The sequence below is a fragment of the Cottoperca gobio genome, chromosome 5, assembly GCF_900634415.1.
Source record: "Cottoperca gobio chromosome 5, fCotGob3.1, whole genome shotgun sequence".
In the NCBI taxonomy this organism is placed as follows: Eukaryota; Metazoa; Chordata; class Actinopteri; order Perciformes; family Bovichtidae; genus Cottoperca; species Cottoperca gobio.
The window spans coordinates 25,455,165-25,472,325 of record NC_041359.1 but is presented as its reverse complement, the minus strand read 5'-3'; the positions used below and the strand labels follow the sequence as shown (position 1 = coordinate 25,472,325).

Here is a 17,161-nt window from a genome sequence, read left to right as displayed (position 1 = left end):
ATGTGCAGGTGAAATCCTCGAGGGCAGTGGAACATAAACAAACCTCCACATGCTTCAGCTCACCAGTTCGCTAAATCATAATGAAGAGGAGCAGATATTATTCAATCTTATCACAGATATACAAGATGTTTCATTTAGAAACAGTGTCTCAGTTAGTTTGTCCATCACAGAGCAGACAAGTTTATTTTCACACTGTAAAATGTCCCGTTAATAACTACGGCTTCATGATATATCGTTTCAGCATCAACATTGCGATGTGCGCATGCAAAATAGTAACATAGCAGGATGTGCATCGTCAGCAAATTAACTCAAACACCTCATGCTACAACCTTTTTGCTGCTTGATACAAAAGGAAAACTTGCCATTTCTCATTTTCCATGACTAATCCACCAGAACAGTCTGTCTGATGTAACATAATTCACTCCGATTCAAGGGTTCTTGGATACAAAGAGTGTCTGCGAGTGAGTGTCGAGCAGACTCTGCGTGCACAGAAAACCACCAATCACGATCATCCTTCATCAAACAACCAAAGCAGGACCTGCTAGTCATAAACCACAACCTGACAATGTGCCAGGAACAGGAGGAAAACCCTGAAAAAAGGAGATTTGGTTGCAAAACGAAACACAACGTCAATTGTATGGAAGTATTTCGGCTACAGAAAGGACCAAAAACAGGAACTTTGTCGTATTTCAGTGAAGATTCCTGTATTTCCTCATATCATAATGTATACTAGCACTATTAAGAACCAATTTTAAAAGGATCCAGACGTGTATAATATGAAATATCAATATTAAAGATCCAGAATCTGTCTACTTCTCAGATGGTTTGAACTCATTGATCATCTGTTCAGCATGGCTCGCTAGTTTCTTCCAAGTGCGTTAATAAAAAGCACAACAGTTGAGAGAGACTGAGGACAAACAGGACAAACAGATCAGAGTGACAGATTATGTTAAGTATGTCCCACGCTGGTGAACATGCCTGTTAAAAAGAAAAGTTGATTAGGTGCTGAAATGTCATTTGTAATCCACTGGCTTTAAACACAATAGACACGTTTCCCTGGAGTGTACAAAGCACCTCGTAGAGCAGGGGTGGGCCACATGAGAAGCCCGAGCTGTGTTGGAGGCCGAATCAACAATACATTTAACTTAACTCTGCTCAATATTAATTTCCTCCCATTGTAAAAAGCAGTACATTATATATTTTGATGAGCTGCGACTGGTCATCAAAAGAATAAGGATATTCTCTTCCAGTAAATATATGAACTTGTGGAGTGGGTCGAATAGTAAAATACTCCTAAAGTAATAAACAGTAAAAACAATCATTACATCAGTATTTTATTTTTAACATGTTCATCTTCACAAACCAATACTGAAAAGGTGTTTTTACAGGATGTAAAGATAAGCAATGAATCTACTTTATACACAAAGCAATAAGTGCTTTTGCATGTTTTTCAGTTCTTTACTTGCTCAGTGAGAAAAGTCCAGTCTGTCTTGAGCTTGAACAAGTGCACTGAGATCTGGTTGAATGTCTGAGGTGGATATGTGCAGGTCAGCTGACAGCTGATCATCAGTGATAGAGGATCTGGATCTGGATGTGTTGAACTTCATCACTGAGTGTCTGTTCACATATGTAGGTCGATCCAAAGAGGACCATAATCTTCTGAGCATGTCTCCTCATGTGTGGAAAGTTCTCCTCTTTCAGGGAAGAGTAAAACTCAGGCAGTGAGACTGACCTAAAGTGCTCTGACAGAAGTGTGTCAGACTGCAGGTCAATGAGCTGAACATCACTGGGTGCATCATCCACTTTGCATGTAAATGTGGAAAAATCATGTGCATTTCATTCTAAACTGTTTTAAAGTCTTGATATCACCTCAAACTCACCATGCAGCTTCTAACATGGACCTGTGGAGGTGATCAGCTGATGGTGTGGCTTCCTTCAGTGTTGGCAAGTGGGTGAGAATGTTGTCCTCCATTTGGCTTGAGAAGCTGCAACTTTCTCATGAAAGCCTTCACTGCGCTGTACATTTCATGCACAAAAAGGCCCTTGCATTGCAGTTTGACATTTAGTTAATTCATTAGTGCAGTCACATCTACAAGCAAAACCAAGGTCTGCCATCCAGTCTGCATCTGAAAGCTGTGGGACGTCTTTTCCTTTCTTCACACAGAAGTCTTGACTCTCTTCTCTCAGACACTCTTTGTCCAGGCTGAGCCACCTGACAGCGGCGTGGTAGCCTACGTCACGATGTTCAGTCTCATTTACCTCCAAAAGTGCAACAAACTGTCTGATTCAATGCTCTTGCCCTGATGAAGTTAACTATTTTAGTTACAACATCAACAACATGGTTAATTTTTTGAACTTAATGTTTTGTAAAAAGTGCTTGTTGGTTTTGCAGCTAGCAAAGCACCGACTCCTTTTCCCGCTCTTCATCAGACACGTTCTTGAACGCGACTCAAATTGTAATCCTTGAACACAGCGACCTGCGCACCACAAACTAAGCACACTTTACCTTTGACTTCTGTAAATAAATACTTAGCAGTCCATGTCCTCTTGAAAACGTTCTGTATCAATCTTTCTTATTTTGGCGTGAGCGCACATTTTGAGCGCCAGCATCACTTGTAGCCCGCGGGCCGTACCATGCCCAGGTCTGTCGTAGAAGATAAATAGTGACTGAAGCTCAACGGACCAGACTGAGTCCAGATATTTGTAACATTCACAGCAGGAGAAGAACAGGTGTGTAATATTAATCATGGCTGTGCTCCATTTACCGGTAGGTGTGCCAGTAAATGGGATGCAGCCGTTCTGAATATAATGAGTTACAGTTCAGCTCTGCCGTGAGGCTTATTGTTTGTAAGTAAAGAGCAGACGGAGCGAGAACAAGTGGATGTGTAACTGAGGGAGTTCAGCTGGACCACAGCCGTTTGCAGTTCGACATCTTCTTCTTCTACTAAACAGACAGCTTCATCCTGACACAGGCCGCCAGGTTTCAGTCCAAACACTCCATTAAATCAACTCCAATCTGATGCCTGCATCTAATTGGATGAACTTCAGTTTAACAGACTAAATACACAACAGTATGTGGACACGGTGCCATATGAGATGGTTGATTCCAAAAGCGTGGGCATTAATGTGTTGCTGTATTAATCTGACTTCTGGCTGCAGACCTTGGGACCAGGGATTTGCTCCCAATTAGCCATCAGAGCATCAGTGAGGTCTGTTTTAGCAGTTTATCATATTAAGTCTCATTTAACTGTTTGTATGTAAGGCTGGAGTTTGAATGTTTCCACCGTGAGGCCGAGCAGTACTTTCCATGATAACTTGACTTCTTTGTTATTTGTTCTCCGTCTGTGAAACAGAGTTTACTCGACCCTATACATACTTCATCTTCACGTCTGTGAGAATGCCTCCTACTCTGATATTTTGACTGTGAAGAAGGTTTCAGTGGAGATAGTGCCTTATATGTTGTTTCTACTGAACTCCATTTCAGATTAAATAGTTTGAAATCTCATCTTTTGACAATTGTTTAATAAACCATCGAAGGTTGTAACTTCATTATTTACTCTCACTGGCAGATTCACGTTGAATTTCCAGCACAAGGTGGATCGGCAATGTAGTTCATCTGAAGAGGTGTTGGACGGACGCACTCACATGTGAGCATACCTTCAGTTTCTACTGGAGGTCGAGGACGCAGCTTAACGGCTTCTACTAAATAGACTAGAGATGCATTTTAACACAATTCCTTTGATTGACTAATGTTGATTATAACAAGTATTTAATACCAGATTCATTCCAGATAAATGCAGCAGCTCAGACAGAAGGATCATTGGAGATGACGTGGAAGGACTTCAACCTGCAGTGTTTTACTTCTTACCCCGAGAGGAAACCGCTGAAGGTCTGCAGGTCGCTGGCGTCCATCACTACGTTCAGATCACTGATCGTCCTCTCTGATGCCTCACCGTCCTGCTGGACAAACACACCATCAATTACTCGGTTTAAAAATGAAGAATGTTTTCAGAATTCATTTGCATGATCCGGGAATAAGGAGTGGTCGTCGGTTCGATCCCCAGCCCCTGCAGTCAGCGTGTCGAAGTGTCCTCGGGCGAGATACTGAACCCCAAATTGCTGTGTGAGTGGTTATCACTACTGACGAGCTGATGAATGTGTGTGAATGTGTTTTGAATGCCGACATGTGTTGTAAAGCGCTTTGAGTGATCGCAAAGATTGGAAAAGCATAAAAGCAATCCATTTACCAAGGCAGCAGTGAGACAATGCCTATTGTAGATAAACTAAGTAAAACCAGTTCAGCTCCACAGAACACATCCATCCAACATCTCTCTGAAACACTTTCAATAAAAACATTATAACCCTCGTGATAATAATAAATCACACACAAAGACAACACAAGAAGATATTTAAAGGCATGTGCAATATTTGATATATCTTCTTTTATTGTTTTATCGTCTTTGTGGGTCATTTATTATGCGTGCCTTTGGCTACATATTGTTTTAAGTTGAATGCAGATGTGTGGAGCACTTATAAACTTCCCCTAAAATCAAAAAGTGTGGTCTGTTTGTGAAGGAACAAGATAGAATTTGTTCATTAGTGACCTTTAGTGTTGGTAGGTGTTTCTTCCAGTCTTTATGCTAAGCTACGCTAACCACATCCATCTCTGCACTTAACACAAGACAAGTTGAACTATTCCTTTCAACATCCATCTCCATATTTGTAGAGCCATATAACTAATGAGTACAACATCTGTACAACACTAACAAAACTGGAAGTTGTACTCGCTCAAATTATGTTGCAATATAAAAAATATGTCTTAATAAAACTATAATAAAGAGTAAGAAGAGCGTGTGTGTTTACAAGATGACTGTTTCTAAATTACACAGCCAAATATTTAATGTCTTTATCAAAACAAGTGAAGACTCCAGAAGATAAACTGTAGTTGTAATGTTAGTTCATGAGCCAGGTAGGAGGAGTGAGTCAATGAAACCAGCTGTTCGTCCATCCCGTCGCAACGAGAACCAGAAGACTGCTGGACCTACGTGTAGCAGCTTTACAGAATCTCCCTACAATAACATTACTCTTGACTTTACATATAAAGTAAAAGCTAATGTTGAAACTCAATACTGTTTATGTAAAGATCTAAATGTGTCTGCATATCAAAAGCTGTCCGTACTGAGATTTGGCATCAAGGGAAGGATCAAATGATCGTTTTGGCATCGTTACTGTAATCTGAGCATCATACGTCAAAGGATACCCACCTGGAGGAAATGTTTTTGTTAATTTCTTGTGCATGAACAATAAAAGGGGACATGTAAAATGTAGAGACAGTTCTTTAATCTGAATTTTCACTTAGTGGGAGTGACCATAAAAAGCCAAACACTTTTAAAAGAGTGCTTTTGTTTGGAAGAGAAGCCCTTTATGTTATTGACTTCACCAAATACCACCTGACACGGTTTCTTCCTCTCAGGCAGATTTGATGTTTAAGACCTGACAGTGATTTTGTTTTTTTGCATGTCTGGCAGCTGCTGAGGTCTGAGGAGCTGTGGAAATCTGCAAAATGCACTTTATGCCTCATTAGTGAACGCCTGCACATAGCCCTCTGTCGCCCTCTGGTGGTCGGATAAGGCGTGTTACCGTGTTAGGCTTTCGACTGTCTGAGAAGTAGTTTAGTGCAAATCCACAGACTTCCATACCTACCACTGGAACACAAATTGTGCTGATCTTTGTCTGACCATAAGCCAATAAATAGTGCGTAAGCAAAGGACACAAGTGTGCAAATGCTTTAATGTCTTTTTATTTACACAGGTCTAAACAATAGTCTCTGAAATCTGGTGCAGAGCTCTTTCATACAGCCGTGTAATCTACAGTTTTTATTAATACTGTGGGACATTTTTAATGAGACTGAGCTTTTGGCTGGAGTAGTTTGATGACCTGGTACATCTACTGATATCTGTTATAAGATAATGTCCAAGACATAACATGTAACAACAAGTGTAAAAGATTTAGATGCTTTTTAGGGAGAGGAATTGATAATATACTGAGAACCGGTTTCTGTCTCTTTGTCTCTTCATTATTTGAACAATGAAATGACTCACCTTGACCTCAGAGAGCTGGAACTCCACCTGGAAGACCAGTTCAGTGCAGTGACCCGACACACAGAACTGCTGGACCTGCTTTCTGTCACCTAGAAGAAGAAGAAGAAGAAGAAGAAGAAGAAGAAGAAGAAGAAGAAGAAGAAGAAGAAGAAGAAGAAGAAGAAGGTACTAAACTGTAGTAACGCGATGGGTAAATTATGGAAATAATAGTGTACATATAGAATTATGGCTACAACAGTGAAAGCTGTGGATGCACAGTACTGTGCTCTTACTGCTTTGCAGAGTCTTTGTGGTGCAGCGGGTCAGACTGATGCCATTCATTTGTGTCTGCTGCTTCAGATCCTCCTCCAGCTCCTCCACCTCCTCCTTCAGCTTTGACAGCACCTCCTCTTTCCCTCCTCCTTGTCTCTGTCCACACATATACGACCTGTGGAGACAGACAACAGACATTTGTCTTAATTTAACAGTTTTTTTTACCATTTTCTACTCAACTAAATGCCTCTGCACCACCTGGGTATGTTTAATAGTAAGTTCAACTGGGAAAACTACATTTGAAAATGTACAGTATTATGTAGGAAAATACAACAGTTTGAAAAGAGACTGTCAGAGAGATTTAAACATTTAGAATGAAAATGAAACTCACACGGCATGCTGCATTTGTCCTCTGAAGTTGAAGGTGATGACCTTGTGGTTGTCCTGCTGTTGGCGCTGCAAGGCTGCAACTTCAGCCTGGAGATGTTCGATCTGAGCCTCCAGCACCTTCACCTCCTCAATGTTCTCCTCGCTCATCTTCTCCATCATCCTGAAGGACAAACACAGAATGACTCAATCAATATTGTTTGGGAAGTTTCATTGGGTGAAGATGGCAACACTGTTAGTTACACCAATAAATACAATACAAATAACATAAAAATGCTAATAAGACAACTGTCATAAAATAGTGTCAATAATACTATTATTATTATTATTATTATTATTATTATTATTATTATTATAATACTATATAGAGGAGATGAGAGGATAAGTGATGATGCATTAGCGTTTAAGTGTCATAAATGTTGCAGCTGTTAAAAGGTGGAGCTCATTTTACTTTATATATAAGTAATTACTTAATCTTTTAACAATATATCATAATGTATGAGTTTATTTCGATTTTTGTATTAATAATCAGAATATGCGAAGTAACTAAAGCTGTAAAATAAATGTAGTGGAGTAAAAAGTAAAATAAATCGTGGATCCCAGGCTCCCTCCAACAATGCTTTATTTATTTATACACATTATATTATATATAGATTTGATATTAGTTATAACTACATATACACAGTTTGTAAAACAGTAAGTAATGTATATTTATTTAATGTAATAACATACCGGTATATAAATGTAGGGAAGTATAAAGTAGCATAACATTGAACCACTCATGTAACGTTCAAGTAACGTTGCCTCAATATTGTCCAGTAAAGTTACTTGAGTAAATGTAACGTAGTTTATTTAACGTTACATTTCACCACTGCTCTAATAAATAGGTTGAAATTAAAAACAGAGAAGCCGTTGTTCCATTGTGTTTAACGTTAAGTATGAATGCATTATTAAGCCTCGCTAACAAATCATTAAATAAATACGATTCACAGCAGTAACGTCAGTCAAATCTAATGTTAGCTAGCTAAACCGATGACTTTAGCACAACAAGAGACCTGAGATGAAGTGAGACTGTCATGTAAAGTTAACTTACCGTATTCGTCTCCGTTATAATGATCAACTAATCAAATTAAAGTTAGTTTAAAGTGTATTAAACTCTCTTTTCCTCAGTTCTTCACTCTGATAACCAAAACAGTTTGGAGCCTCGCGCCCTCTGGACTCTACCACTTTTCATGTGTCGGAGGGGGAGAAACTGTGTCTGGGAGAAAGGGTCAAACAGGACTGCCTCTCTTTGGATACAAATACCGCACATGTTTATAGATATGAGTTTTTAATGTACATATAAGCGTTGTATTATTGTTAATATGCATTAAGGAAAAACCTCTCCGAGTTGGTAATTGTATGAGACCCCTCTACATTGAAAACCGTATATGTAACAGCTGTTGGTAATCCATAGATATTACAACTGTTTTGAGCTAATTAATCAAGAGAATTTATATTTGTTTCATTGACTATACCGTGAGAATGAAACAATTTCATAAATGAATTTACCGGCATCACTTTCTGCCTTTATTTGTGTTTTTTCCAAAGCTGTTGTTGAATTTTACACATCGGAACGTTTCGGTTCTGCGGAAGAAAACAAGTACGGAAGGGAAAGTCGGCAGGAGTGCAGCTCCGGACAGAATTAACAGTAACACCAGCTGGATACATGTGAGGTAAACATTTGTTGGTTTTTCTGTCGATATAAATTAAATCGGTAGTTTGTGCGTGATAACGCTGTCATCTCAGTTGTAAGTTAATTTATTTAGAGGTAGTTGTTTATTTAGACTCTGTGTGCCGCTGTTTTAGTTCCTCCACAGATTCAGTAACATGTTTTCACTCGGACTGTCTCTGCCTCACTGGCTGCTGGCTCACACTCACTTGCAATTTGCACTTTACATGCACTGTATACACTAGTGTCGCATACCTACACATTAAAAATAATAGATAAAAACTGTATATACTGTCTTATATGTGTATAATACTGAGTATTAACGTTATATCACTGTCTATACTGTACATATTGGATCTATAGTGTATAAACTGTCCTGTCATTCATGTCATACCTCTAGATGTTTATTCTGTGTATATTGTCTTACTGTTAGCATTACTTGTACTTACACATGCACTGTATATGCTATACTTATACTTGCACTGCCCACTGTAACTGCTGCACATGTTCAATCATTTTTTTATATAAAGTGTAGACTCACCATGCAGCATGGTCCCAATACACTTTACTTTACAAGTAAATGAGTACATAAAACAAAGCATACAGCAAGCAATTAAAACAATAAAACAACCTCATCAAAAACATCTATGTTAAAGGGTGGTAGGTTTTCACTTTTCATCTCAACATGCTTTTTTAACATGTAATGGCCAAAGTGAAGAGGATGGAATGTGCTAATTATTGACCAAGAAATGTGAAATATTTGTGTCCATGCAGTGACAGTGTTGGTGCATACGGAGAGATGAAGCGGCTCTACATCGGCGGGTTGAGCCACACGATCACCCAGAAGGATCTGAAGGATCGATTTGGAAAGTTTGGAGATGTGGAGGATGTGGAGCTCCGGACCAGAAGGGACGACGAGGGTGAGGAATCCAGTACTCAGACAGCCAAGATATTCTTAAATTCCATTTTATTCTGTTTATTTATATGCTGTATTTCATGTTTTTACATATTCTAATATCTTTGAATCATTTGAGCCATTTCTCTGTGAGATTCCATAAAATATCCCTTTGTTGCATTTAAGGAAGCTCTCATAGTTGATACTTTAGTTGTAAAACCATGTGTTTTGTAGTTAATTAGATAATAAAAATGGCCATTATCATCCTTTTTATAAGCATTCGTATCTATCGTTTGTATTATTGTTTGTTGCTATGAATCCTATATAGTTTTATATATTGTTTTTATTCTGGTATTCCTCAGTGACCTGAATGTTCTGACCCTTGTTGCAGGTGTTCCTTACAAAACCTTCAGCTACATTAACATCAACATTTCAGACGCAGACCTGAAGAAATGTAAGTGAACATGTCATTTATTGTCATCCAGCCTTCAAGTCTTGTTTTACTTTAAACAGGAGAAAATACCGTCGGTGTGGAGACAGAACACGTTTCATAAATCACTTTTCAGTATCTTGAAACGAAACTGAATCTGGAAAATTATTCAAACCTGATGATTTGTTTTGTGTTCGTGTCTGTTACCTTGTGTTGAGCATAACTGACATCAGAGCTTGTGTTGTGTCATCGGTATGAGATCAGTGTGTTTGCTCTGCAGGTTTGACGGTGCTGAACAAATCCAAGTGGAAAGGAGGAACTCTGCAGATTGAAACGGCCAAGGAGAGTTTCCTGGACAGGTACAGTCGTGTTCACATCATCATGAAAAAATAGATTTATGTGAGAAACTGACGGCAGTCTCCTCTGAGTCCACGGGGACGTTTTCAAATGTCTGGTTTTTCATTCGACCAACCGTCCAAAACCCAAATATATTTATTTGTTTGCAATGATATAAAACCCAAAAAAAGCAGTAAATCCTCAAATAAGACGAGATGCATCCAGAGAACAGTTGATATTTCTGCTTAACAAATCACTCAAACGATTCATGGAATATGAAGATAGCTGCAGATTTACTAAACATAAACAATACAAATAGGGGAGCTGGTGTATCAGAATATCAAACACATGTAGTCAGAACACACACACACACACACACACACACACACACACACACACACCTTCCTTGGTGGTGAGTTTGTGGTGTTTGTGTCTTTAGACTGGCTGAGGAGCGGCAGACGGCAGCAGAGCAGCAGCTCCAGCAGCCTGCAGCTGAGGACAAGAGACAGAAGATGCTGGACTCCCTGAGCAAAGCCGGCGTGGAGAACTTCACCATGAAGGCTGCGGTGCCGGGGACCGAAGTACCCGGACACGAGGTCGAGTCTACTACTGCTTCAAACAATAAAGGCTGGTCACTAATACAGGAGGGGGAAATAATGCCTGCAGCCAACAACAGGATGACTTCAGTTTAATGTACATGTCTACAGCACTAGGTTGATCAGTAGAAAAGACTCGTCCTGTCTTCACCACGGTAGAAATAACGGTACTCGTCTTTTGTGTGATGCACAGCATGACTTGTGAGGAAGAAGGTGTTGACTGTTTCCATTTGTGCTCTGGCTTCAGGACTGGGTGGTCAGTAAGTTTGGACGAGTCCTCCCCGTGCTGCAGCTCAAGTGTCAGAAAGGCAGCAGATCTCGAACCCTGAAGTACGACCCGTCCAAATACAGCCACAACATCCGCAAGCTGGACCGGTCCACCGCAGACCAGCCCTCCACAGACCAGCCCACACCTGTCAGCCAGCTCACCTGGGAGGTACAGGGAGGGGACGATGACATCAGCAAGAAGAGGCGCGGAGAGTTTCCTCCATACGAGCCCCCGAGACGCAAGAAGAGTCGGGCCGACGCGGTGAACTCCCAGCATGCCGAGGGCAGCGCCAGGTAACAATGTGATGTGTTCTGTCGGAACTAAATGTTCCACTTGTTCTGTTGTTCGTTGTGTGTTTATAATGTGAAGTTTGGCAAAGAACAATAATGGATATTTGATGTCTTTAAGTATTAAATCCACACACGGTGTTGTTCTGCTCATGTCCTGCTCGTTGTTTTCCTCTTAGATCTAAACAGACGGTCGACTCTGTCGTTCCCACCGAGACTCCTCAGTTCACCAACGGACACGGACCACCAGCCCTCCACAGACCGGCTCCAAGCAGGGGGCCCCCTCTGACTCTCGGTGATATCGATTCAGACGATGAAATCCGCAGAATGGTGTCGGTCCAGACCACCTCCCATGATGCACTGCAGCAGGAAGAGGACGAGGATAAGCTGGAAGTGGTCGGACTCGATTTCTTAGTGACGTCGGGGCGTGCTCGTCGGCAGCAGAAAGGTCACTGACGTCTTTCGAACATGAATTATTATTATTATTTATTTTCTTATCAGCATTTCTGTATCAAGAAGCTTCATAAAAATCTGATGCCAATATTTCTCGGCAGAAACTTAAACAATTTAAATAAATATTCTATATTTGTTTATTAAAGAATAAACCACATGATAAAAGTCGTAAAGAAGAAAACTGGATATTCTCTGAGATGAAAGTGGAAAGTTGACAATATAAAACACATTGTTATAATAATCACTTAAGATCGTAATTAAGGACCAACTCTTGGTTCTAGGAAGGTTTGTAAAAGTGCTGCTCGTGAAGCTCAGGATGTATCCAATGACGAGACGAGACTGCAGATATTTTGATTATTATATTTGATTTAAATCAATCAAAAGCTCTTTTTATGTTTAATAATATGTTTTCTTTGGGTTTGCAGGAGGACCTGATGACGAAGAGGAGGAGGACTGCGACTCTGCAGACACAGATGAGCTCTTGGCCTCCAGGAAACCTCCTCCTCCTCCTCCATCGCAGGAGAGACAGACTCTGCCCGCTGCAGGAAGCATCAACATCGCAGACAAGAAGAGGAAGACGAAGACGAAGAAGAAAAGTAAAGCTGAAGAGGATGATTCTACAGATGCTGAAGAAGACGTCGCCTCCATGAAACCGTCCTGCACACAGCAGAGAGGGAAGTCTGGTAAACCGAGTTCTCAGAACCAAAGTAAGAAGATGAAAGTCCTCCCTGTCGTAAGACCCTCCTCCTCCTCCTCAGAATCTGATAGTGATGAGGAGGATGATGATGAAGAGGAGGAGTTAGAATCAGCTGATTACAGTTCAGATTCTGATTATGAAGCCATGTTTTCTAACGTCACCCGTCTGGAGATCTCCCTGACTGATCTACAGAGGCTAGCTGAAGAATCCCAGGATGCCTCCGCTGAACAAGACACTAAGCTCACAGCCGGGACGGCAGAACGACCTACTCCCAAGAAAGGCACCACGCCGGAAGAGATCCTCGCCTCCATCATGGGGGAGGACAGCAGCGAGGACGAGCAGCAGAAGAAGAAGAAGAAGAAGAAAAAGAAAAGAAAAGCAGTTGAGTCCACGCCGCTGCCGGCCTTCATGGGGTCGAGGGCGCTGAACGAGAAGTCGGGAACAGAAGGGAGACAGAAAGTGGAGGAAGAGGAGGAGGAGGAGGAGGGAGGTGAGGTTAAAAAACTGAAGTTGGACCACAGAGCAACAGGCAGCAAAATCAGCAGACAGAAACACACAGAAACAGAGACGTCTTCAGAGAGCAGTGAGGAAGAGGAGGAGGAAGAAAAAGAGCAGGAGAAAAAGGTGAAGGTGGTGAAGAACATGACTAAGAAAGTTGAGACAGATTCCTCCTCTAGCAGTGATGAGGAGGAAGAGAAGATGAAGGTCAATCAGTCTGATCGTACAGCTGCAGCTTCATCTTCATCCTCCAGCTCCTCCGCTGAGGAAGACGAGGACGAACAAGAGATCATTTCTGCTAAAGATGCTGTGAAAGCAGCGCCTCCCCCTGATCCTCACAGTGAGTCCTCCTCCTCCAGCGAGGAGGAGGAGGAGAAGGAGGAAGAAAAAAAGCAGGCTCATCCTCGAGTGCTGTTAGGAGCTAAGGAGGAAGAGGAGCGGCAGAGGAAGGCCAACATGAGGAGGCTGGCTGCCGTCCAGCAGAGGCAGAAAGAGACGGAAGAACACAAGAAGCTCATCCAGGGAGCTCTCGCCAACCTGGTGGGTGAACGTGTGAAGATCACATTAGTTTTAGTTAGAACTTTATGATGTTAAGATTTACGTTTACATGTATTGTCCCAAAGCGATGTTTGTTTTCACATCCTGATGTGCAACATACAGATAAATGATCTCCACACACACACACACACACACACACACACACACACACACACACACACACACACACACAGATCTTCAGTACAAAATCTGACTAATCTCAATTGCAGCATTATATTCTGCTCTCTCTCAGCCCGGCCTGGTGGGCGTCATCAGAGCGTCGCTAAACAATGACCATTACAGCAGCAGTCGTGTTTAACTCGCTGTGTTTGTCTCCATCAGGATGCTCCAGCAGCAGGAGCAGGGAAACACATCGTCTTTGGCTCTGATGAGGATGAAGATGCAGATGAGCTGCAGACGACCTCAGAGGTCACGACGCCAAAGAAGACGCTGTTACAGGACAGCCAATCGGAGGCCGCAGGTGACGAGGACGACGCAACAAAAGAAAAGGTGAGCTGAAGAGTTACGGATGGTGTTCAGTTTAGAATGTACCTGTGAATTTATGTAGATGCTTGTATTTATTTATTCTTTATTATTCACCAAGGTGCGTGCGAAGCCGTCGGGCCCTCAGCTGTTTGGCGGCAGCGAGGATGAGGAGGATGCTGATGAAGAGAAGGATGGCAGCAGGTTTGACGTCAGGCCTGAGTTTGAAGGTCGATCAGGACACAAGGTGAGCAAAGGAGTTCACACAGTGATCATACGGTTTCTTCATATTCAAGTATATATGTATAAATTACATTCAAATGCAAATAATAATGTGTGTGTGTGTGTGTGTGTGTGTGTGTGTGTGTGTGTTGTACAGCTGATGGAGCTGCAGTCTCGCTTCGGGAGAGACGAGCGTTTCCGGAATGGACTCTCGCTTCCTGGACGAGGACGAGGACAAAGAGGAGGAGTCAGGTGAGGCAGTGGGTGGGGTGGGGGTGCACTCAGGTCATAGTCTGTAGAAGCAGACCAAGATAGTGATGAAGAAATGATGACGTTTCCTTGACAGTGACACAGAAGTTTGTTCATTCTGCTAATAGCAGATGCATTTCTCTCTCTGTGAGGTTCTGTTGGCTGTGTTTCGTCCTTCTGGATGTTTGTAAATTCTTGCTCTGAAGTGAAACCTGTGAGCATCACTTCCTGGTGAATAAAGCGAATGTTTGTGATTCAGAGAAAAAGAACATCGGGACTGAGGAAGAGGAGGCTCTGGAGGAGGAGAGGAAGAAGAGCCTGTCCATCCTGCAGAGCGTCCTCGGCGGCAGCCAACAAACCAGCAGCAGCAAGACGGCCGGCAAGACCAAGACCTTCAGGTCAGACACACTCACACGCTCAGAGTCTGGGCAGCTGCAGAAGAACATTTTATATCCAACAGGAAATGAATAAAGAATCAAATGTGTGTGTTTGCAGAGACGTCTCAGCGCTGCATTACGACCCCAGCCGAGAGGAGCACGCTGCGTTTGAGACCAAAACGGACGAAACCAAGAAGGAGAGGTACGAACACAGAAACTAAGAACACGCTAAGATCATGAAAGTGGTTCATATGTGGAGATGATCTTGCTAAGTATCATAAACTGTTGTCTGCCACCAGAGCTTATTTTCAGCAATAACCCAAAATCCAATGTAAAATCCCATTTGGCTTTTTGTCGAGGGAACGAGGGTGACGCTAACTTCCTGCAGCAGCTCTACCTGTCCTCCAGGAAAACCGTCATGTGATCTTGTCTTCACAGCAAGTCGGCCAGAAGGAAGAAGAGGGAGGAGGCTCAGAAGCTCCCCGAGGTTTCTAAGGAGATTTACTACGACGTCTCCGGCGACATGAAGGCCGTGTTTGGTCAGACGAAGGAGGACGATGTCGCTGTGGAAGATGAGAAGGAGAACTGGGACCAAGAGGAGGAAGAAAAGGAGGAGGAAGGAGGGAAGGAGGAACAGCCGACCCTGCAGTCATCTCCCCTCTCCGCTGATCCCGGCGCAGAGAAAGAGGAGGCGTCTGGATTTAAATTCTCCTTCTTTGGAGACGACACAGAAACAGGAAGTGGAGAGACGGGTGAGTCATATCTCAGATGTTTATCTCAGACTGTCGGAGGCGAGATTTGTTTTCCTAATGTTTCGTATATCTCTGCCTGCAGAGTACAAGATAGAGAGCATCCAGGCGGCAAAAGTGTCATGGCAACAAGACCCACGTTTCCGTGACAGCAGCTCAGACGAGGATGAGGACGAGCAGGAGCAGCAGGAGGAAGAGGAGGAGCAAAGCAACGCCGCCGCAAAAACAACAGAGTGAGAACAATTAAGATTATATGCTGTTAACCAGTAGCTCCGTCTGTGTCTTTAAAGCGTCAGAATGTCTGAATGTGTGTATGTTTCTGTTCGCAGCGAGGAGACTCCCAAAAAGACCGAGATATTCTTCTTCCACCCTGAAGACAGCAGACTGACAGGTAGATGTTTTGATCCCACCGGTGCTGCTCAAATGTTTGCACAACATAACTGAGAACAATAGCATTTATTGTTTGTTGTACTGTTTCTTTAAAGTTGAGGGGGCTTACTGTGTGTGTTATTGCTCCATCAGAGGGTCCCAGGTTGTTCTTTCAGTCCTCTAACCTGGAGGAGCAGAAGGAGCAGTGGGAGGAGAGGAGGACCGAGCTCAGACAGGTACACGTCGGTTTACATGAACTTATCACAGCAGCATTATCAAACGTGACACTAAATCTAATTTTTTACTTAGTAACTTATGTGTACAGTTGTTTTATTACACAAGACTATTAAAGAGTTGATTCTGTCACACATTGGTGATTTTCTGGTCTATAAAATGTCCATCCCAGTTTCTTTAGGTCCAATGTGATGTCTCTAAATGTCTTTTTGTTTTGTCAGTCCAAAACCCAAAGATTTGTATGAGTTTGACAGAATTAACACCAAACTAATATCAAACTTTAGTAAAGATATTTCTACTTTCCTGTCTGTTTCCACAGGAGTATCGCAAGAAACACAAGGACGCCCGGAGGAAGCTGAAGTCCTCCCTGAAGAGCTGAGGATTGTGGGAGGAGAAGTCTCTGTTTGCACTCACTGGTCTGGATTTAAGAATTATTTCTCTCCTTTTGGTGCCGTTTTGTGCCCCAGACTGATCTTAACAGTCAGCAGGAGGGACACCAAATGGCAGCTGAAGACACAGACATCAAGTGAAAGTTCAAGATCATCAGAGTATCAGATGTATTTTTTCAATTTGGTAAATACTGTCAGAACTTCCTGTTGGTCCATCTGGTTTGTTTTTCTGGTTAGTTAACTGCTGCACATTAACTTGTGGACAATCGACAGAAGCAGCCCATCACAGCTTCAGAGGACCAAACCTGTTCCAAGAAAATAAATCTATAAAATTGTCTAATGCATAAAGAAAGTGCATTAACAATAAAATAAATTAAAAAAAAATGTATTCCACTTTATTGTATCTTTAACTGTTGTCTTGGGCTGCATTTTCTTAATCCATTAATTTTATATATATTTTCTTTTAATATATATATATATATATATATATATATATATATATATATATATATATATATATATATTTGTATACATTTTTAATATATATTATATTTAGTAATTTTTCCATATATTTGGCCAAACTATTAATGTTTCATTCATGTATCTGTTCATGGCAGTTGATTTGATGAGAAGCTTCAGCG

The 17,161-nt window shown here is 41.7% G+C and overlaps 2 protein-coding genes across 3 annotated transcripts in view; one reads left to right on the top strand and one right to left on the bottom strand.

Moving 5' to 3' along the window:
• cenpp (centromere protein P) overlaps positions 1–7,989 on the bottom strand; it is a 79,479-nt gene extending 71,490 nt beyond the window's left edge. The window contains exons 1-5 of one of the 2 annotated variants that reach the window (XM_029431446.1): positions 7,834–7,989; positions 6,745–6,903; positions 6,374–6,528; positions 6,102–6,190; positions 3,869–3,960 (exon numbers count right to left, since the gene is read on the bottom strand). In XM_029431446.1, the coding sequence (XP_029287306.1) occupies positions 3,869–3,960; positions 6,102–6,190; positions 6,374–6,528; positions 6,745–6,902 (494 nt within the window). In that variant the 5' untranslated portion in view covers position 6,903; positions 7,834–7,989. The remainder of the gene's footprint in view (positions 1–3,868; positions 3,961–6,101; positions 6,191–6,373; positions 6,529–6,744; positions 6,904–7,833) is intronic. The other variant, XM_029431447.1, reaches the window with a different exon arrangement.
• A 392-nt stretch (positions 7,990–8,381) lies between these two features.
• nol8 (nucleolar protein 8) lies at positions 8,382–16,903 on the top strand. Its single transcript, XM_029431438.1, is given in 19 exon segments — positions 8,382–8,450; positions 9,226–9,371; positions 9,738–9,800; positions 10,057–10,135; positions 10,552–10,708; positions 10,956–11,269; positions 11,443–11,711; positions 12,142–13,451; positions 13,791–13,958; positions 14,053–14,178; positions 14,311–14,355; positions 14,357–14,405; positions 14,662–14,800; positions 14,898–14,981; positions 15,218–15,531; positions 15,614–15,761; positions 15,858–15,919; positions 16,051–16,133; positions 16,451–16,903. Coding segments are annotated over 18 exon segments (3,591 nt in total). The 5' UTR covers positions 8,382–8,450; positions 9,226–9,250; the 3' UTR covers positions 16,511–16,903.
• Positions 16,904–17,161: the final 258 nt, after the last annotated feature.